Source organism: Chlorocebus sabaeus, chromosome 3, assembly GCF_047675955.1.
Source record: "Chlorocebus sabaeus isolate Y175 chromosome 3, mChlSab1.0.hap1, whole genome shotgun sequence".
NCBI classification, from domain to species: domain Eukaryota; kingdom Metazoa; phylum Chordata; class Mammalia; order Primates; family Cercopithecidae; genus Chlorocebus; species Chlorocebus sabaeus.
In genome coordinates, this window is record NC_132906.1 from 14,599,152 (window position 1) to 14,622,703 (window position 23,552).

Here is a 23,552-nt window from a genome sequence, read left to right on the forward strand (position 1 = left end):
GTTCACAATTTAGACACTCAATTCCAAAAGCTTGTTCTTTTAGTAAGAACATCAGGTACTCGATACAGAGCTCTGACCCATAGTACATGAAAACATCTTTTAAACTGTAACATTCTATAAACTTGTGGGCTATTACTCACTCAATGCTTTATCAACTAATGAATTGGATTTAACAGTGCCACCAAATGGTCGATCACTGAATGCTTGTCACAATGCCAGCTGGGTTTTCTCTGCTTTCTGAACAAAAACCTCTCAGAGATTTTAGGCTCTGGTAGAAAAAAAAAAAAGGGAAAAAAAGTAGGGTTGACACAAGTTGCTTATGTTTGTAACTGCTTGTTTTCAACGTTATGATTGTATTTTTGTGTTTCTGAAAATGTATCCCGAGTCATTTCAAATTTTCTGCTGCTTGAGAGTAACAGATGATGGGCAGTTAAGAGAAAAATATACTTACGGACATACAGAGTTCTCTGAAAATGTAAAGCTTTCATTTTATTTGTTATGCTCAAAGAGAGTAAAATCAATGTATTAAACTTCTAATAGTGTTATCTCTTTTTTCCCAAAGAAGTAATATAGTTAATACTAAATACTTTTCCAAGATAGTGACCATTCATTGATTCCGAGAGTTTGGGGGACTGGGATGGACCTTAAATATTACCTATTCTGCCCCATTTCCACCCAGAGACCAAATGCCCCCTACAGAAATCCTAGTGGGTGGTCAGATGGCCTCTGTCCAAATACTTCTAGTACTGAACATACTACTTCCGGAGGCAGCCCTTCATCATTAATAGGAGGCAAAATAAAGGAAGTTCTTCTGTAAGTTATGTTGAAATTATGTCCTTCTACATTTTCCATTTATTGGTCTTATCTCTGATTTCCAGAGTTGCCCAGTACAGGTCTAATCCACTTTTCACATGACAGTGCTTTCAGGTGTTTGAAAATAGCTACTGGTCTCCATCTGTGTCTTCCCAGCACTTTGGGAGGCTGGGGCAGGAGGCTCGCTTGAGCCCACAAGTTCAAGACCACCCTGGGCCACACAGTGAAATCCTGTCTCTACAAAAAAAAACCCTGGTGCTTAAAAGTGAATGCAATATTCTGGGTGTGCTCTGACTAGCACAAAGCAGAGAAGGATAGAGTTTTCTTTCTCGTGACTAGAACATTAATTAACTTCAAGATCTTATTGGCTTATGTGGATGACGCCATAGCGTTTCACCTTTACAATGAGCCCACAGCTATGTCAGGTCTCCCTGGTGTGTGTTTGAAAGGTTGTCCAGGACTTCACATTTCCCCATGTTAAAGTCATCTTTATTACATTAATATCCTCCCAGCCTGTTATCTTTTAGATTCTGATCTGGTCTCCTAATGTTTTTTGCTCTGTCTCCCAGTTGCAGCCATTCCAGTAATCAGCATGACTCTTTGGATAATCCACCAATTCTTTACTAATCCACCTAAATATACTAACTTAGACCCTGCTGGAACATTTCTATTATTATCCATAAGTCCAACGGAAGGATTTCGAACATAGTAAAGGCAAAATGTGTAAGTGCTTGCTCTTTAGAATTAACTTAATGAGATTAACCAGCCTTTCTTTACAACCAACAGAAGCTGAAAAGCCCACTTATATTTTTTCATTGCTTGTAAATGAAATAAATTTACCTTTTTGGTTTTTCCGAGCAGATAAATCATTTTATAGTCCACATGCCAACAAGATTTTATGTTTGCTTCAATTTGCTAATTCCAAGGCATCTGGGTGTACAGTACAAAATGTACAGTTATTTCAGAATTTAGGGCAATTAGCTGCTCTGAGAAATGTTGTGACATTTGAAATGTCATCACCCCCTCCCCCCCCAAGCAGATTTAATGGGAACCATTTGGAAAGGTTGCTGGCACCTGGATGCTTTTATGGCACACCTTCATAAAAGCACTGCCCTAAGTAAGAACACATCCTAAGTGTAGCTATTGAGCTTGGGATCATATAACAGATGGAGAACATATCACACTTTTTGAAGTAAGCGAGAAAGCTGACATAACAACTTTAACCACATTTTATCAAGATGTATCTGATGACGATGTAGTGGAAAACAGTTCACTTTAAATGGTGTGAGTTACTCTTGCCATTTGTATTAACGTTGTCACTCAGCTGGGGTCCGCGCTGCAAGAAGATTTTGAAAATATCTAATTGAGAGAACTGATCTAATCAAGGTAGAAAAATCTCACCACACTTTAGCTTTGGCTGCATAATTGCACCATTTCCACTTCACATTTTATCTTGGCATACAATTATTACCTTACTGAGTTGATACTGATTTGAAAAATGGTTAAAAATAATTTAGAAATCAAGTAATCACTGGCATATGATTTCTGAATCAATCTTATAAAGGACACACAAGCAATACATTTTTAACACACTCAAACAGTTGTCTTGGTGATCTTGACTTTAGATGCACAGAAGCTCTAAAGAGGACCTCTAACAAAATTAAATAATAATCTTGGTGAAGAGAGCTTGAAACTCACAGGATTCTATATGATATAGAAAAGCCATCCATTTATTTATTTCCCAAGTGGGTATAGAACAATAAGTTGAAGGCATCACTCTGCAATTACTAATAAGGCTCCACTATTTGAAACAAGGCACAAAGGAACTGCTTTTTCCAAATTCCTTTGTCTGCATTCTTCATAGTAGTACGTTCAGCCTAAAATAAAGTTTATGGCACAGATAAGCATGAGCATAAGTAAGAATGAATACTGAAAAATGCAAAACTTTCATAAAGATTTGGATAAATTTTTCAAAAGACTAGAGAACTGTTACTCATGAAGTTGGTTTACCGAAAGGAGGCGAAAATGCAAATGGAAACAACGGTGTTATGGCTATGTTAGTGAAACCATGAGAGCCAAGATTTCAAAGACAAATGCGTTTAGTTACAACTAGATCTATACCGTTTGTTGTATTGGGTAGTTTTTCTGGCCTCAATTGTCCAATCACTATACTCATATAAGCCAAGATCTATAAATTGATAATCTGAACCACTTGTCCCAAGGAGACTGTGCCATTTGGTAGCCACATGCCTCCTCTCATGAGTTACACCCTTCATGAAATCGTAGCTTGGAAGCAGCCCAGGAAGTCATCCACTGTATTTCCTCTGGATTGAATAATTCCCTCCATGATTTACTCCTCAAATGGGATTCCCAACCTGTAATGAAGGGAGCTCACTACTCTTCTAGGCACCTGCTACATTTTATGCTAAACTCTGGTTATATTAAGAAACTGTAACTACAATTTGAAATATTTATAAATTTGGAAACATTCCTTCCAATGATTATTGCTACAGACACTGATTACATTTTGCTGTGATCATTGCTGTGGACATTCATCAAGGAAATAATACAGAGAACCAATTAAAGCAAATGTAATTTGAAGATTAAAGTAAAACTAGTGAAAATGTTAGATTTAAAACCAGAATTTGGAACTTATATTGTAATTGTAATATTAAATATTTTTTTCATCTGGGCGCAGTGGCTCACACCTGTAATCCCAGCACTTTGGGAAGCTAAGGTGGGAGGATCACTTGAGGTCAGGAGTTCAAGAGCAGCTTGGCCAACATGGCGAAACCCTGTTTCTACTAAAAACACAAAAATTAGCTGCGTGTGGTGGTACACACCTGTAATTCTAGCTACTCAGGAGTCTGAGGCACAAGAACCACTTGAACCCAGAAGGCAGAGGTTGCAGTGAGCCAAGATCACACCACTGCACTCCAGCTTCGGTGACAGAGCAAGACTCTGTCTCAAAAATATATATATATATTTTTTCTAGCTCGGTCAGCAGAATTTCCTATCCTCTTTAACATCCTTTTCTATCTTCCTTTTATAAATGTAATATAGTATGATTTTTGTTCTGAATTAGAGAGTCAAGTATTTTACTATCATTATTTTAATTAACCTTATTTTTAAAACTATATATTTATCCAGTGATTTTAAAAGAAATAGCTTGTATAAATACACACACAGACATGCTCACATACACATGCACATTTTTTTCCCCGCAAGTTAGATCACCTTGGGAAAAATGCCTTCAAGCCTAGGAGACCACTAGTGGTTTTAAAAATGCATGTTAATGTCTTCTTTTCAATGAGTTATCAATATGTCTGACAAATTCATCCTTTAAGGCAACCCTGAAAGGAAGGTAGAGTCCTGATTTTAATGCAACTACCTGAAACAGAATTCTTCATCAGATAATCTTATTTTGTTATTACTGTCAGTATTTTACACTTCAGATGCTATGTGGTACCATTCTGTAGTCTCTCAAATATCACTTCTTGATGCTAATTACAACAGAAGAATGCCATACACGTGATTGTGAAGGTCACCCTTACCCCACACGTGGTCATTTCAATTTCAGTGTCTACTTATCAAGTTTTCTGAAAGAAATGCACTGAACAACATAGGCAGTTTTTCCTGTTTATTATATAGTTATTCTAAGGTGATAAGTGTCACAAAGTTAACTTCAAGAGGAATAACATGGTCCAGTGTGAAACACAAGGTACAACATTTTGCAATGAAACCACAGCACAAAGTAATTGAACTTTCAAAATTGGGTAGTTCAATGAAACATTTTGTCAATGCTTCGCTCTATAAAGCTCTGCTGATGGCCTCAGTTGATGGATTTAAAAAATATATTGCTGTGTCAAATGTTTTAACACCAAATGCTTTTTTTAAGAGAATACACATCCAATCAACTGAAACTGTGAGCAGAAAGTATCTAACTTCTTTATAAAAATGTTATCCAAATTTACAACATTCATAATATATTTCAAAGTAAAGAGTTCTTAGAAAAAATAAACTCAATTTCTTGCTTACTGATGAGTATCAACTCCTCAAAAACACATCACAAGAAAGTTAACTTTCATACTTCTTTGCCTATAACCTTTAGATATCTACTACCCTGGCTTCAAAAACATTTTGTGGCCATATATAATACAAACATTCATGTATTACATGCATCATTTATACTATCTTGGAATTTATCCATCATCTTTACTAAAATGAACCGTATTTTAAAGACATCATATGTCATGCACCCTTAAAAATTATAGTGAGGACCTCTGATTTCCTCTTTTTTCCACATGCGTAACAGGCACAAAATTACAAATATTTTCCAACTGACAGTACAACACACTATATCAGGCAATTGGTATATTGAATTCAATATATCTCTAATTTTCACACTATGCCTCTGTGGGATATTTCAATCAAAGACAGTTATCACTAACATGCACAAATAGAGATGCTAGCAAGGCTAATGCAAATATGCATAAATGAGCAAATGTATGCATATATAGTAAATTCATCCAATTAACATTTTCAAGTGTGTATATATTTATGTAGATATATACACACAGACAGCAAGTATATTCATAATTGGTCAACAGGTTAGAGTTTTGAAAGAACATACAGGATCGCCTTACAGGTTATCTGGCTTTGTTATTAAACTTACTTCATATCAAATATACTCTGGATTCTCTTCTATTTATGTTCCAACATTATACTTGACAATCTGCAACTGTATCAGGGTTTCATTTTTTTAGTGTATAGTGACTGACAACCACTACAAGTCATCCATAAACACACAATAGAAAAAAGTCAGTCATAGTATTCAATCTTGTTAATAATTGAACACAAAGATAAATCAATATAAACATTAATGTTACTTATATTTAATAGTTAACACAGTGTTGGATTTGGCTGAATTTCAATTTTTTTGATAAATCAGTACATCTGAATATTTGGAACCATTTGCCATACTAGTTGAGCAAACTGTTTTTTAACTTAAACATGCCCCAACTAGTATGTCACAGAGTAACACTTTATGACATGAAGATTTTTTGTATAATTCCACAAGAGCCAGTCACTTATAAGGCTGTATCACAAATACTATACTTTACTATTGATGGTTTATACACATACACAGATACTTACAGAAGCATACCCACATACACACCAAGCCTGGCAAATTTACATAAACACCCAAACACCTGTATAGATATATGGCCACATATGAAAAATTTAGCAGTCCAAGAATTAAAATATGTGGAATTTTCAGGAATATTATTCTATATCTTCATTTACTTCCATTAAGAAATCTGACTTGCACACTTCATTGTTTTTAAGTTAAAAAAGGAAAGAAAGAAAGAAAGAAAGAAAGAAACAAAGAAACAAAGAAACAAAGAAAAAGAAAGAAAGAAAGAGAGAGAGAAAGAGAGAAAGAGAGAGAAAAAAAGAGTCCAGTCATGTACAGATCTTCAGGGCATGTGTTGGAAATTCCACAGCTGGTTATGTAGGGTACATATATAGTACGTTAGTGCTGGTTCAAACGGTTTTAGAAAACGTTTTTTGGATTCTTAATATTTAGATGAGCCAATATATGTGCACAGGGATGTATACAGATGAGAGAACCTGACACTTCTTAAAATTCTATGGCAGTACGGAAACAGTGTAGATTTTTCCCCCTGCCTAGATGATTAAACAAGACAAAACACACCATGTGGCTTTCAGAACTATAGTCTTTTGAGTTCACACTGAACTTCACACTTTATATATTTTTAAGTTTTGTACTTCTAAAATGCTGAAAGCAGGGAAATATTCCTAATATCTTTTTCTACAATGTCTACGTCTAAGAAAGAAGTGAGAGCAAGTGAAAAAGTATCGAACTTTGAACTACAGCACGATGTCTTCAGAGCACATTTAGGATTATCATTAGGACAAAACTGCATGGCTATTGCTGAAGTGCTCCCTGCTCAATAGAACAATTTAAAAATTCATTGCCGAATTTTTTAATAAAGAATTCTATAAGTAAGTCAATCATAAGCGCCTATAAATCACCAATTCTCTTCCACCAATGAACTGAAAACTTCTGGTTTGTTGCTAAGAATTTTTTATTTCTGCTTTAGTTTAATAGAATTATGTTTTGCATAAAAAGAGATCTCAAAGACTATAAATGGTGTGCTGTTTCAATCTCTGAGGGACTTTACTTTCAAAAAGTAAATGATATATATAGCCCCTGAACAGTCCTTTAATAGAAGTCATATGTTCAAGAGATTAAATGCTGTGGAAAGCACTTCCCTTGGAACTGCTTGAATGGAAAGTTGGCCATGATATCTATCGGCAATTAGTACAAGTTCAGTTTCTTTTTGCCCTGTCTAAACAAAGCCATGGGTTCTATATCAATTGGCAATATCTACCACTTAGAACAAATAGCATTTATTGGACCTTTCTAGAAGTAGTTGTCCATAAGATTGACAGTGCAGGGAAGTTAAAATTATTGGAATTTATTTTTGTTCTCGACCATCTGACCCCACCAGATTTAAAGTAACTGTTCCACTGCTTTCTTTGCATTTTTGGCAATTTAGTCAAATACATACTAATCTTTTATGGACTCAACTGTATTAAGTAATGCATTTTACAAAGACATAACTAAAACAGACACCAGCATAGGCAACCTCACAGATGTTTACTGTTTCAGCTAAAACAAAGCAGCCTTTTGATCTCAGCAGGAGTCTCTGGTCATTTCTATTGGAAACAGTTTTAAAACCTGAAGCCTGGAACAGGTATTATTATGAACTATTCTTTCAAGATGGAATGGTTCAGTTTGCAGCTCTTGAATAACCTGCCAGAGAAATGTCTTTCTCTCCAACAGACAGCATAATGAGGCACTAATTATTATAGGGCTAAGTTTTCAAATGCTGTTAGATTGCCTGGATGTTTTTTCTTCTTCTTCTTCTTTTGGTTGGAATATTTTATTCACTTGTAAAGTGAGATGGTAACATATGTAACTATAAACCAGATGGTAAAATTTGCTAGTTGAACAATTTATCAGGGAGATAAATCAATAACATTTAAAACAGCGTGTGACAACTGAATTTCTCTCCATCTTGAATCAAACATTTGAAAATTGTTTTCAAGTAAAATTTGAAAAAAAATCATGTAAAAGCCTCAAAATGGCATCAAACATTTTTAGTTTGTCACCTACTGAGATATGTCAAGCCTGGAGAATATCAAAACCATGCTTCACAAGTCTTAAATTGTTAGTGTTTGAACTAGTAAAAGTAAATGACCACTAGGATATGGCTTAAATACAATAGACTATACATATTAAATTAATTTTTAACATTCAGACTTAAAATAATTATTTTATGTTTAAGCAAAGCTGACTATAATTTTTAAAAATAGAGGACTAGAAGAGCAGAATTAGTACGTTAATGTTTAACAATGGGTTATAGTCATAGACTTAATTGGTTTAACACAAAAGGAGTTTTGCATATGAAAATTTCCAAAACACCAGCAAGATTGAGAATTTTTCAGAGTGGAGATTTGGATACTCTAGGCCTGATTTATACAGCACCATTTAAGTGAATCTTGCTTTTCAAATGGATTTCCTGGAAAAAGTCCAGATACAATTTTTTTTAGGTCTGTATGAAAAAAAAAAAAAAATTCCCAGCTTTAGTTTTTACACATTTAAAAAATTATGTATATGATTGTAAGAAAAAATTATACAATCTATAGCAATGCCATTGGCCAAGTTCTTCATGTTGGCATATAGCTTAAGCTAAATTTATACTGTTTCTACTAAAATAACTTTAAAAAATAAAATTTACTTGACAACAAAAACAAGGAAAGTTCCTAACGCCTAATTTTAGAGTCTTTATGAGATGTGTCCTTGTCATAATTTTTCTTTTGCTCTCAAATATACTAGCCCACAAAACAATAAGTAGCTTTTTCTACTGTCTAGGGAGAAAAAAATCTACCCAAGCATTTTTTATTATTTTGCAATAAAAATACCTCTAAAAACCAGCAATTCAAATTTTAAAAAACAACATAACCTTAAGAAAAAATATGCCTACTAGTGCCATTTTAATATGCTTTGCAGAAAGTACAGAAAAATTATATCTCTATGCCTACTTATAATTAAGAAGAAAACTCCATCTACAGAAATTCTGGCTCTATATTGCCACATGATTAGTGTGTTCTTGTACTCAATATTGGGTCCGTAAATGAAATTTATCTAGAGCCAGGCGCTGCACAAAAATCTCAGCATTTTGTGTTCAGATTCTCCCCAATCAAATCAATGTGGGAGATATTTTTTAAAATCTCTCAATTTCAAGGTTGAACATCATGAATATAAAATGCCTACATATTTACTTTTGTATGATTTGGTCTTTTATCATTTCAAGGTATGCAAAACTCTTTTGTGTATTTTGCTGTTAGACTTTTGCTTAGGAAATGTGAAACCTTCACCCAATCACAAACCATATACATTGCTCCATTGTTTCTTTTACACTGAGTCTCCTACTGAATCCAAGTCATCCGAAGAGAGGGGGCGGTACAGGTCCTGCAAGATGAAGGGCGGTATAGATTTGTTTACTCAACTTTCTTGGGTGCCCTGTGGCTCTCGTGGGAGCAACACTGAATGGGCATCTCCGGTTTCTAATATTATTGACCTTTTCAAGTCACCAACTTGGAGTAGGAGGAAAGATAATAATAGAGAAACCGTCTAAATAAACAAAATGGTGCTGGTTTCACCTTATTAGCAAGAAAATGCCTCTTGGTCTATTCATAATCTTTCACCTTCCTTGATGCCCGTTGAGTTGCATGGCCCCTGAGGTCTGTGAAGGTCACCTCCACTACTGCGTGACTAGGCAATTCTTCCTTGACCATTTCCTTCCCATTCTTGGTAGAAAAGGAACATGCTTACCTCAAGATAAAATAATTTATAAGGAGGCTCAGATGGCATTCAGCAAATTCTGGTCCCAGAGCAGCAACTCAAATGTTGTAGTTGCATGTAGCATAAAACCCAAGAAAGCATTGCTTTCTCAAAATATTATGTTTGGACGACAGAAAGAGTGCAAAATTAACCCACCTCACCCCAAATCCCTTCCCAATGTTCTTTCCCTGTTCTCCAATAGACCACTCACTCACCACCTCCTCTCTCTTTTCCTCCCTCCCCTTCCTGCTACTAGATCTCAATTGGTAGCCAGGCAACCAGCTCAGATCTGCAGAGAGCGTCTAGAGTTGGCTTTTCTCCTGTTTTGTACCACCCACTCCTCACATCATCTGACTGATCAGATAATCTACAAAAGTCAGTGAAGTGGGAGTATAATGGGGAGCTTCATTCAGCCTACATAACACAACACATTTCTTCCTGATGGATTAAGAAATGGGACCAAAAAAAGTTCATGAGTGGGAAAAGAGTCTCCAGGATCTGCTTCTGTGACCAGTCAAACGCCTGTAGACAGCAACTTAAATAACTCTGCTTCGGAAAAATAGGTTACTTGGTACATTGCCACGAATATGCTTATGAAGATAAATGTCTGGCATGCAGGTTTTTCATTGTATAAGACTATTCCAAAATGTCAAGAGAGGTAGCATAAAAATGTGATTTTAACAGAAGAAAAAAAGGTAATTAAATTTTGTAACTAATATAAGTAAAAACTAGATTTTCTTATTTGTAAAGAAACCAGTCAAATGTCTCAACCTTCCTTCTGAAAAAACACCTTATGTTCCTGTATTTTTAAAATGGGGGCAAGGTGTGTGCGCATGCATGTATGTGTGTGTGTGTGGTGGGGTGAGGGTAGTCAACTCATTTTCATGGCTATGTTGCTAGGCAACACAGAAGGAAAAAATAGAAGTAGCTACTGTTTTCCAATCTGCAGTAAAAAGAGTTAATTTATTCTTTGAAGTGTCTTCTTTTAGCACATGCCATCTTTCACTTATGTCAGTATTTCCTGCATAGGAGTATAGCCAACCATTTGAGAAGACCATTAACCAAATTTGAAACAGGATCAGTTTTTAGGGATCTTCTAGGCCCATTTTAACTGGGAGGGATTATTTGATGCAGTTGCCTACATGCTAAGATGAAAGCTCCTCTGGCTAAAGCAGCTGGGAATGCCTTCATACACTGACACAGCACATGGATGCGGACGTTCATTTATGGCCCAAATTCAAAAGCTTGGATATGGAACCATCTTAGAATATATCCAGTGCCCTGCCTCACAACATGTGCTCAATAAGTGTTTTCAGATGGTATAAACGCTTTGTCCTCCTAAAACAAATGGGATTTTTTTTTTCTCTCAAGTATGGTGTTTGCACTGATCATTTAAATGGTAAAATGAAGAATCTATAAGACAGCCATATCTTATAATCATTCCCCAAGTGCAGGAAATGTTAATTATATAAGCCAATAGCCACAGAGCTGAATGGCAATTTTCTGCCTCAATTGGACAAAATCATACTAAAGTGGAAATACAGAAAGTGGAAGCGAATTCTAGCCCCATTCCGCCAAGAAAGGGACATCTGAGCATAGCTTTACATCGCTACGATGGAGGTCTCCTCAATAAACGAGCAGGGAGAGAAGCTCCCATCAGCAGTGGGAATTCCCAGTCACTCTTAATCTCAACAACTAAGCATAAATGACACCAATAAATCCTTAATCTGAGTTCCATTAGCTCAAAGTATAAAGAGGGATTTCTATGCTAGGTGTACTCTAGAAAGCATACACTCTAAGAGAGAGAATGTTCTCCGAAAGAGGGCCCTTCCTGCTCTGTATCTAATGGCGGTCCCTATAGGTTGATGCCTTACTGCGTGATGTTTACAAGAAAAGAATGACTGACCAGCTCTTCCTCCACTCAAGGACAGGCCTGTAGGAGAGTAAATACATTTGGCCAATTCTTTGAGTTTTTCGCGAATGATTCCAACACCTTAAAATCCCAAATTAGACTGTGGCCAAGAAAAAACCATAGTGAAAACACTCAAATGGAAGTAGAACAGAAGTATTAGACTTTCTATCTGGAAAGAGCCTCCTTGTTTTGTTTTGTGTTTCCAACGGAGACCCAGAAAAGATAATAGGCTTATCTAAGATACCATGGCCATTTAGTGGACAAGCTGGCATCAGATTCCAGGCTTCATCAAACACTCAAAACAAGCTCCACCTGATGCCGGGTGAATCAGTGGCGAAAGATAACCAAACTTGATATTTGGTGCAACAGGCTCCAAAGGAGCTAGGGACCAAATGAATCTCCCTGCCCCACACTCTTAGACATCTGGCAGCCTAAAGACACAACCTGTGCAGAAATCTTGAAGAGAGGGCCTTCCATCCTGGACGACACCTAATTTTATGGAACTCAGAAGTTTTATTTTATTTTATTTTATTTTATTTTATTTTTTTGAGACGGAGTCTCGCTCTGTCGCCCAGGCTGGAGTGCAGTGGCCGGATTTCAGCTCACTGCAAGCTCCGCCTCCCAGGTTTACGCCATTCTCCTGCCTCAGCCTCCTGAGTAGCTGGCACTACAGGCGTCCGCCACATTGCCCGGCTAGTTTTTTGTATTTTTTTAGTAGAGACGGGGTTTCACTGTGTTAGCCAGGATGGTCTCGATCTCCTGACCTCGTGATCCGCCCGTCTCGGCCTCCCAAAGTGCTGGGATTACAGGCTTGAGCCACCACGCCCGGCAGAAGTTTTATTTTAAAACACATATTAAAAGAAACCAAATTCAAGAATCTAGCATTTGAGTGCAGTAGACTGCAAGGAGTCCTCGCTTATTAAAGTGTTCGGTGAGCACCATCATGAAACCTCCCAGAAGTGTACATTCCCCCGACCTAGCATCTGAAATCAGGACCATAAAGGGCCTTCCGTTTTTGGCATTGTACCTCCCCTTTGGCCTCCTTCCCACTACTTTTATTTTTGTCATGGTATTACTGGAAAAGACAAACAGTACAGGTTGTGACAGGATAAGAACAGTAGTCTCTCCAACCTGAAAGAAGCGCTAACCCTCACCCTCCTCCTTAGCATGGAGAAGCTAACAGTTTCCAGTAACTTTTTCACTGTGGTCTCCAAGCTCAGCCAAATTGCCCATAAATGCAAGTAGTGATGAAAAGGTGCTCAATATGGGTTTCATCCACAAAAGCACGTGTCATAGGTTCCCATCCCCTACCTCATGGACCCTCTGCTGCTCCGGGACCCCATCTGTACCATAAGCAATTTTCCACCAGGGCCCTCCCCTCCATTCACAGCACTTCTTCTTTCCCTTAATGGTGACATCTAATCAAACTCATCACAACTAAGAAGCCTTATAAACTAGTGCTAATAAAGCCTGTGCAGTCAGAACAAAAAGAGGAGTATGTAAAAGTGAAGTAGCAAAGGTGCATTCTTCTGAGTTAAGACTTGGCCAAGGTTACAGAGAAGCTAAAAGCCCTGAGTTCTAGCTAAACCACAGCAATAAGCAACTCCCCAGTGGTCACCTCCTGTTCTAGCTTAGATATCACCTAGAGACGAGCAGCACGATTTGCTGGCACCTGTACCACTCTGCACCGAGGCTGAGACAAGTCTGAAACAAGCAGCTTGCTTATTTCCTTACCCTCTGCTTCCGCAGGCTTCCTGGGCTGGTGGGTGATGGGCTTGGCGACTTGCCTGAGCGCGGAGTAGAGAGCTGACTACCAGGGGTTCCATTAACTAGAAATACAAAGAATCACACACAGAGAAAAATGGCATGTTAAATAATTTTCATGACAAATCATCTCCAAGAAATAAACAATTACATAGAGAGCTGTGTACTAGAACTCTAGACACCCTTCCATGTGTGCATTGAGGAAGAGCTTTGGGAAGAGTAGCCTTCAGAGAGTCACAGTTTTGCAAATCCTGTGTTTCACAGAGCAGCAGGTTACAGAATTATTTTTTAAGATGTACCTTTCATAACTTTCCTGATGAATGTATTAACTGTGCCAGCAGGGACTTTAGGAATGTATGGTCCTGAGACATTTTCATTGAGATTCATTCTTAACTCTTCAGTTTAGCTACCTAGTACTACCTAGCAGGAATAAATATAAGCACAGATCACCAGTGACATTCCAATGACCTGATAAATAGATCACTGTATTTGTATAATTAATAACCTACTTCTAGAAAAATGTCCTGCATCCACCTGTGTCTTGTCCATCCCCCTAGCCTGACTGTGATGGACCTGACTTGAACAGGACAGTCACTGGCCACAGACGCTGAGAAACTCCTCACAGTTTCTCTTTGCTGCCTTTGAAAAGAAAAACTGCTAACAAGTTCAAATCACTGGAATTCTACCCAGTTCTCAAGAGTTTTATGCACATTTTCACTAAACGGAACTAAAGCCACAGAACTCAAGTAAGCAATTCTTTTCTCTAAGTCACATCACCTCTGACAACAGAATGAAACACTTAAAGACACAGTTTTATAAAGATGTATCAGGTCGCCTCTATTTTACCTATAAAAATGACAACATTACAGCCCCACGGTCAGTGAAGTAGAATTGACCAGGAGACACATAGATTCTTGAGGGTGCAAAATAAACGCTTTCCACAAGGGAGAGCAGCAATGCATTTCACTTACCTTCTATGAGTTCTAACATGGACACAGTCTTAGTGTTGGACCTGAATACCAAGGGCAGAATCCCGTCTCAGCACTAAGCCAAGCACCCGCGGAAACGGGAATTGGTTGGATGAGTTTAAGGATGGCTAAGGCTGCTCCCAGAGCAGGCTGAATGAGATGCAGGATTCATCAGCAGATGCCTTTTCTGCGTAAAGCTGACGTCTCCCAAGCAGCAGTGGGAGGTGCAGGTTCTGTCTTAGGCTACATCAAAGGTGTCAATTAAGCCTCTTGCCAACGGCAACCCCCACCCCGACACCACTCCCTCCCGGAAGCCCTGGTGCTGTCAGTACTTTGCACTGAATCATAATGAAGTGGCCCTGGGGGCAAGAGATCCAGTGACTCATTTGAAAATCGAAATGACAATAACTCTTCTAAAGCCTGGTGACTACCAGGTAATCCGGAAACCCTCACACAATTCAGTGGCAAGGTAGGATGTTTATTGATTTTTTGCACTCGATGTTTTCCCAAAAACTTACAACCCTGGAAAGTGGGAAGCTCCTTGTTTTGTCATCTCCTCCAAAGACCTTAAAAAATGTCACATACCCCATGCTGCATTAATTTGTAGTTTTGCTTTTGAAATGTATTTGGCAACTCCTAAAAATAGAAGCCTAAAAAGTTACGTATTTTTTGTTTGTTTGTTTGTTTGTTTGCAGAGAGAGTGAACTGGAAAGCTAAGAATGCTTTAATTTGCTTGCATGCCACTCTCCTGTCTTTGCTGAGTGAACTTCACACTCGGACTTCATCACATTAGACTTCCTCAGCCAGTAGCCTCTAACGAAGGGGCTCAGAAATAGGCAAGGATTAAAGACAAAGGCAGAAGCAGAGCCTACAACTAGTAAGGAAGGGATGCCTTACTGGTTGGCTGGAGAACACATTTTGTGAATATATTTTTTCTTTGCCCACCCGCATTCTACTGCACATCTTTATGTCATACCTGAAGGCTCCATAGATTGGCAGAAAAAATGAGCAAATAGGGAAGCAAACACAGTGTTAACACTTTTTACTTTGAGACTCTGATCTTACCCAGCTAATGGAAAATTAAGACAGAGAGACAAAGGACTCACAAGAAAACAGTCTCAGGAATACTTTGCTTTAAAAAGCAAAACAAAACAATAAAAGTCTGTACATATTTAGTAAGTACCCATTATACATGTATCTCAGTTTATTGAAGGCATTTTTATGCACCAGTCAATGCACTTAAATCTTTTATATATGCACATATATGCATCAGCATGTATGTATATTACATCATTTAACTCACACAATAACTCTGTAAGATTGGCATTATCATTTCCACCCATTTCACAGGTGAGGAAATTGAGGCTTACAGATGATGAGTCATTTGACAAACAAATACGGAGCAAAATCTAACCTAGGCAGTTCAAAACCTGCACTCTTACTACTACCTTGCCTTACTATGTCAGCCCTTTAGCCTACAGGTAAATCAGAGAACTAAGCTAGTAATTACAATAAAGTATTTTGAGAGGGGAAGTAAGGCAGGATAGTCAAGGAAGTGACCATGTTCTTGAAATGCAACAGTGGTGGTGACCTCACAGCCAATACAATAAGCCTTGGCATTCGCATTGTAATTGAGCTCATGTAAGCAAAGCTATCTTCAGGAGGGACTGTCCCTTCTCTAGAGCATGTGCATTTTGATTTTAATTGTCATCAAATTGACCCTTTGCTCATTTATAGTAAAAAACACACCACTGGGTGGAGATTTAAGACGCTAATGAGACACGTGATATATGAACATGCACATACAGCTATAGCGCACATGCACCCAGAGGACCACCCAGAACATGCTTACTAGTAACACCTCTTCCCATCTCCTTATGAATTATCATGTAAGACTCTCATAAGGGGGGTTTCTCCAGCAATAATCAACACTGCCTCACCCTTACAAGCAGCTCACCCTGAACTCTCTCTCTCTCTCAGGGTATACTGTTTATTCTGCATCTAACTTTCAAAATACTCCTTTTCTTTTGCAATGAATGACTCTCTGCTGCATCTCCTTTGCTGTATGTCTCTTGTTTAAATTCTTTTAAACTAAGAAGACAAGAGCCAAGGTATCACAACAGCTATCAACAGAAGTATTGGGTGTTGCAACTGGAATCCTAATAACCAACAGAGTCAGAGTTGGCCTATGTCCTTCCTAAAGGGCAGTGGATACAGGAGTTAGCCTGGTGAAGCAGGGAGGGCACAATGAAGGAAAAGTGTCCTCAGCCCAGGGATCCCCTGTTTCAGGGCTGGATGCAAGAAAGGAGACCAGTGTGGTGCATTGAAGAGATTTAAATAAGTTAGTACAGCAAGTATGTGCGGTGGGAGGGGGAGGAGTTTCAGGAATGAGATGGAGGCAGGGGTCGCATAGTGAGCAGGGCTTTAAAATTCATGTTAAGGAGTTTGGTTTTTATCCAAAGGGCAATGAGAAGCAAAAACAAAACAAAAACAAAACAAAACAATAAAAACAAAAACAAAAAAGATTTTAAGCAGGAGTCGCAGGATCAGGTTTGCATTTGAAAATGTTCTCCAGAGCTCTTGCCCTGTCAAGAGTGGATTACAGGGAAACAATACTGGGTGCAAGGAGAATGTCAAGGTAGGAGAGAGTGGGGCACATTTAAGGGTCCTATGGTAGAGATGCTGACGTGGCTGATCTAGGGTAGTGCCATGGGGTGGCGGTAAATGGAAACATTCCAGAGAAATGTAAGAGGTAAAAACTATAGAACTTGGTAATTGATTGGCTGTAGAAGATTAAAGCCAAAAGGCAGCATGTTTGCAAAGACACAGAGAGTTTGGACACTTTGAACGGAAGCACCTTAGGTGACACCAGTTCTGCCATGTAAGTTGGTACAATGTTTTCTGTTTTAGATGGAGAAACAGGTTTAGTGGGGTAACTTGTCCAAAGACAAACAGCTGGAAGATGGCAGAGCTAAAACTGGATTTCATTTAGGTCTTACTCAAAATATTTCGCACTTTTCCTATGAGTGGCCGGTCCCGGCACCTCAAGGCATGTCCAGAACCCTCCTCGCGTCTGTAGGGCTAAGGATGCCTAGGCTTCTCTCTCTACCGCCAGGACCCTTGGATCTGCCTCCTTTAGGTAAGGTTGTTGCAATAGTAAAAGCGGTTTTTGCCATTAAAAGTAAAGCAAAAACTGCAATTACTTTTGCACCAACCTAATAAAACCACTGGGCTCAGTGCTTCTATTTGCATTGCCATCTCCAGAAAAATGAAACTCAAGTGCCAGACAAGTCATTTACAATCAAATGTGTTTGGAACACAACTTGTCTGAACATTGGGAACAGCCTGTATTCTTAGGGTCAGAGCTCTGTTCAGACTCTTCCTCTTGGCCATGCAGAAGAGCATCAGCAACTTCTTAAAATGGTTCTTGACATCCAGAAAGCATTACACACCTTCTTGTTGAATCACTGCTGGGATAAATAATTTTCTTTCATAAATAAGTTTGACACATGTACTGAGTTCACTTGGTTTTTGCTCTGTAATGCCAGAAGTCTCTAAGTGCCAATAACAAGGCTTTGTTACTTATTTAATAGAACTTATTAAAATTCAACTTAAAATGGCATTATTTTTCAGAGGCCCTTATTAAACAATTCTTTATCTTGAATGGGAACAATTAAACTAATATGGTTGTTGTTAAACAGCCAAGCAGGGCTGAACAATTAATTATTTCAATCTGAATCCACTAAACTCTGAATTAGTAAAGAACTCATTAGAATCATTGCCTTTACCCAGTTCTGGTCTCCTTTGCTTATATCTGTATAGGCACATTTTCTTATTTTAAAAAATAGGAAATGTCTTCCTTTGCTGTGCTTGTTACCCTTGAATGAGAAGTGCTCAACTTCAGGATGGATCATTCACTGATACCATGAGGACCAATTAACATCACTGGCCACCAAAGAGCTGTGGAAGAAATCTCACTGCGGAGCTGACTTCTATCCCTCTCAACGGTACATGACCCTCCTTTATTTCAACTCAGCTGTCACCCAAGCCTGCCAGGGATCCAACAGCATATACTGGTCACAGCGCATTGTTGAATAATACTCCTCAGGAAGTGTGCAGATCCACTTTTTCCTTCATCATTTCAGACAGGTGAACCCACTCTTGTTCACTAACTGGAGCCACGAGTCCAGGGCTCTAGATATCAACGTATCAGCACACATAGTGTACACTTAGTACATGCTAGATTCTTATTGCTCCCTGTCCTCTAGATGCTTATGATTAAATATCAAAGTTACTTTAAACATTCTAGAATTTGGAAATACTTGGCTTAATTTACAAATTCATTGTTCTTTTAAATGACTTTCCACGCATATGTAGGTTAACCCTTCTTTTTGCAGTTGCGTTCCTAAAAGTCTCAGACACCAAGTGAAAGCTGAAATGTTAGTAAGTATCTCAAATTGGTTCTGAAGTCAGAGAAATCTCCAAGTGAGACTATCTAATTAAAAGATGTGCAACTTTTTGGACATGAAATCCACCTTACTGTTTCCCTGTCTTCTTTTAGCACTTAAGGCGGCTCATTTATTTCTGGTGCTGCACTTGTCAAGATTTGGGGAGAGAATGTGTTTGCATATATGTGTGTCCTTGGGTTTGGGGGTGGCGATTCAGGCATGCTGCCAGGGAGATCTGGCTTCCTGCCTTAGACTCTCCTTTACTCCCTAATCATGGTGTAGGCTGTTCATTCCCTAAAATCTCTTTCTCAGCTTTTGTTCCTTGCTTGCCACATTATTGAGAAGAAAAAAAAATGCAGGAGGTGGGGGGCACATTGGGGATCAGTTGAGACCAAGAGAAAAGAGATAACTACCTAAGAGAGGGAAGAAGACATACTTTTTCCCTAACTTTAGCTTCCTGGGTGTTCACCTCATAGGTGAGGTGGAGCTCTGATTTTCTCCATGTCTGTTTTCTCTTCTTGAACTCAGACAATGGGTCCAATTCAAAGAAACCATCTACTCAGAATAAAGGGAAGGAGGGGCCCCAGGAACAGAGGAGAGGGAGGCAGGGACATGGCTCTGTGAATTAATTTTTTAAATAAATACTTCCAAAGGCTCCAAATTTAGGCAATTTAGGAAATTTAGGAAATTTAGGCAACAGCTCCTAGTATTTCTCAGTTCATTCGTGTGGTCAACATTTACCCAGTAGTCACCATGAACTCATGGTCACTGCAGAATGCACAAAGAACCCCTGCTCTCAGAGACCTTGCAACTGAGCAAGGTGGCACAACGTGTCATCTGTGAATCAGCTGCCGCAGTACTGCAGGGCTGGGGAAGATCCTGGACAGCGAGGTGATCCGGGAAAGTGGCAGAGGTCTGCAGGGCCAAACTGGGTGAGTGGGCTTTAGACAGCTGAAGAAACAGAGGAAGACATTCTAGCAAGGCCAAGTGAGAGGAATAAAGGGATGAGGTGGAAAAGCCCAAGCTGGGGACAATTTAAATTTGTTTCTAGGATGGAGCATGGGTCCAGAGAAGAAATGGGAGACATGACTGGAAAGGAAGATGTCTACCACTTGAGAACGAGTCCAGACTTTATTTGGCAGACAACAAGTGATGGCAGCAGGTTGGACATTGGTGCCCAGGGCAGATGTAAGATAAAGTGGGAGGATGTCAGCTAGTGATGGCATCACCACAGGGAGAATGGTAACCCACTGAATGTGGACAGGGTGGGGAGAAAAGAGTTGGTGACGATTTGGGGTACAAGAAAAAAAATTTAATTAAACAATGAAAAAAGACCAACTAGAGTCCTGTGATATAAAATTAGGCAATTTTTGGATCTGATCCCTATCAGCTGGGATTCAAGAACAGGCTATGGTTACGACAGGGGAACTAGGGACCACAAGCACCAAGGGTCAGGGTGGATGGCGGTCCTGGGGCTGATCCCTACCAACCAATTGCTGCAGGACAGCTCCCGCTAGAGTAAAGCCTGGAGCCAGCCTGGGAGAGGACCCATGGTGACGCCCAAAAATGATACTCCCAGACCAGGTCCCCCTGCCATCTGGTATTACCCATTCCTTTGTAAGCCGCAGTGGCATCCTCATTGCTGAATCCTGTGATCCCCATTCAGTTCTCATGCTACCTGACATCTCAGTATCAAGCATTTCTGCCCCTTCCTTCATCTCAAAACTTTCTGCCCCTTTGACTTCTGTCTCTGTACCCTTACTGTTCTTCCCTGCTTCTGCAGATTGCTCTTAGAAATGCAGACTTACCCCATGGTTCCATTTACATCTTTACAAATCTGTTCTTGAGGCAGCAGGGAGGTACCTTATGTTTCTATTATTCAAATCACTACAATATACCAGGGTCTCCCAAATATATATCGTTAGCTCGGATCTCCTGACTTAGAACAGTTTTTTATTTCCAGTTGCTTACAAACATTTCCAAATCACCTCACACTCCACATATCTAAAATGAAACTCAGTCCCTACCTCTCCTCATCCAACAAACCTGCTTCCTATCTCTGATTCCTCTCTCTTCTTCTAGATTCCTCACATCCAGTTCAATTTCTGGTTTCGTTTCCCTTCGAGGTCTCCCCCATTCCCAACGATGCTCTTTCAGTTCTGTCTGGACAATTTCATTCCAGGATGACTACAATGGCCTCATAGAGCCTTCCTGGCCCTTGGCCTTTCATAGCAATTTTTTCTACCACCATGCCACTGTTTCCAAAACTCAACTGCGATCTTTCATGGCGTGGTGAAAAATTCCCTTTCACTTCATAATACCTACAACCTATAGCACAAATATACTTCCACGACCCTGTGCAATTGGACCACAACCAATGGGGCTACCACCACCTTTCCAACTCTTTCTTAGAATTCTAGCCTGCGTTTTTATTGAACAAGCAACTATTCCCTAACTATGCCATATAGTTTCATGTCTTCGTGCCTTAGCTCACATTGGTCGGGAATGCCCTCCTGGCCCTTTTTTACATCCAAATGTATAGATCCTTTTCTCTTGGAAGAGCTCTCTGACCCTATTAATGAGATCTAACCTGTTTCCTCTAGATCATCACAGCACTTATTACACTATTACAGTTACATGGTATACAGTCAAGGACCACATAACAGTGTTTTGGTGAACAATGGACCACAGATCCGATGGTGGTTCCATAAAATTATAATACTGTATTTTCACTTCACCTTTCTATGTTTACACCTGTTTCGATGTGCAAATGCTTATCACTGGTTACAACTGCTAAAATATTCAGCACGATAACATACTGTATAGATTTATAGCCCAGGAGCAACAGGCCATACCACATAGCCATGTGTAGCAGGCTACACCATCTAGGTTTGTGTATGCACACTCTAGGATGTTTGCACAATGGCAAAATTGCCTAATAACACATTTCTTGGAAGACATCCCCACCATTGAGGGACACATGGCTGTATATGTTTCTCTCCCAACTATAATATAAGCAACTTGAAGGCAAGGACTGTGGTTTAATCATCTTTGCACCCTTGGGACCTAATGCATGTCTGGAACACAGTAGATACTCAGGAAATATTTAATTAACGTGGGGCATTAACAGTAAGAAATTTATACAAGCAGTTGATGTAGGCTGCTGCCCTCAAGTAGACAGTAAGTCAAGATAATGATTCAAGGCTTTGAAGAGTATCTTTGGAGGTTCTGCTGGGGTGAGCGCTAGGGAGAGTTGGTGGATGCAGAGAAAGAAGAAATGGAAGGAAGGATGAGCCTTACGTGCAGCCAGAAATTCCAAAGACACAAGGGATGACTCACCAACCTCTTGATTTTCTTGATGCGTTTTGTTCTCAACAATTCCCTTGGAGCTCCAAAGCAAAAAAGATTGTCCATACATTGTATAAGGCTGAATTCTCTACACTAAAGGAAAAGACTGAACTAAAAATTAATAGCTGGCAATCTACCTTTGAAGGTGTTTGATATAAATCAAAAGGATTTCACAAACTGGACTAGTAGTGAGCTGATTAAAATTCTCTTCACTTCCCGAGCTTTGATTCTTATCTGCATATTCTGCATAAAATATTTTTATAGAACTGTAAAAAAGTAAAATTTAAATAGCATGAATAAAAAGACTTCAGGATTTCTGGAGTCACACAGAAGTTTTAAGACTGGGCATTCAGAATGGTGCTTTGTCATGGTAGATGTTCATTAACTAAGCCATTTGTCTTTTCCTTCTTTCAAATGTTTGCTCTTGCATCTCCAGCACCCAACACTGGTGGTCCACTATAGATTCTCAATGCATACTGAATGAATGAATGGTTGTTGCCATGAATGGTTCTACTCCAGTCTATAAGCTTCTGAAGGGCAAGAAAGTACATTATCTCATATTGGAATTGAAAGGTGTGAGGCACTCATTGGGCCTCAGTGATGTCTGCTATGGGTTCCACAGACAGAGATTCTAAATACAGGGTATCATTCTATGATAAAAAGTTGGCTATCTAAATGGAAATAAAAACTCTAAAACAAACAAAATATGCCATTTTTCTTCTCTCTCTTTTTTTTTGGAATGGGGTCTTGCTCTGGCATCCAAGCTGGAGTGCAGTGGTGTGATCATGGCTGACTGCAGCCTCAAACTCCTAGGCTCAAGAGATTATGCCACCTCAGCCTCCCAAGTAGCTGGGACCACAGGTGTGCACCATTACACCCAGCTAGTTTTTAAATTTCTTGTAGACACAGGTCTCCGTATGTTGCCTACGTTGGTCTCAAACTCCTGATCTCAACCAATCCTCCTGTCTAGGCCTCCCAAAGTGTTGGGATTAAAGGTATGAGCCACCATGCCTGGCCCCAAAGCTTTCCCAAATCCAAGAAAAGATCAAAATTTTGAAATCTGTAAGTTTTAAGGAGAACTGCAGCTATGAAACTTCAAGATAAACACAGTTTCCTTGTAAGATTAAGAAAACAATATAAAGCCAATTGAAATTTTATCAGTCTTTATTAAAACCAAATTAATGCATATTTTATTCTTCTTTTTAGAGTTATTTTGTTATAACTTCCCTATGTAGATAAATAAAAATTGCTAAAAGAATCTCACTTTTGCCACTGCACTCCAGCCCGGGTGACAGAGTGAGACCCTGTCTCAAAAATAAAAATAAAGAAGTTTACTTTTAACTTATACATTTTACTAGATC

The 23,552-nt window shown here is 39.0% G+C and overlaps 1 protein-coding gene across 8 annotated transcripts in view; it reads right to left on the reverse strand.

The window, feature by feature from the left end:
• DCLK1 (doublecortin like kinase 1) overlaps nt 1-23,552 on the reverse strand; it is a 351,515-nt gene that overhangs the window by 72,884 nt on the left and 255,079 nt on the right. For 4 of the 8 annotated variants that reach the window (XM_037986817.2, XM_007960118.3, XM_007960117.3 and 1 more), the window contains exon 6: nt 13,398-13,492. In XM_037986817.2, the coding sequence (XP_037842745.1) occupies nt 13,398-13,492 (95 nt within the window). Of the gene's footprint in view, nt 1-4,438; nt 9,380-13,397; nt 13,493-14,398; nt 14,648-23,552 lie in introns of those variants that run through there. The other 4 variants (XM_073013378.1, XM_007960123.3, XM_007960122.3 and 1 more) reach the window with 3 other exon arrangements.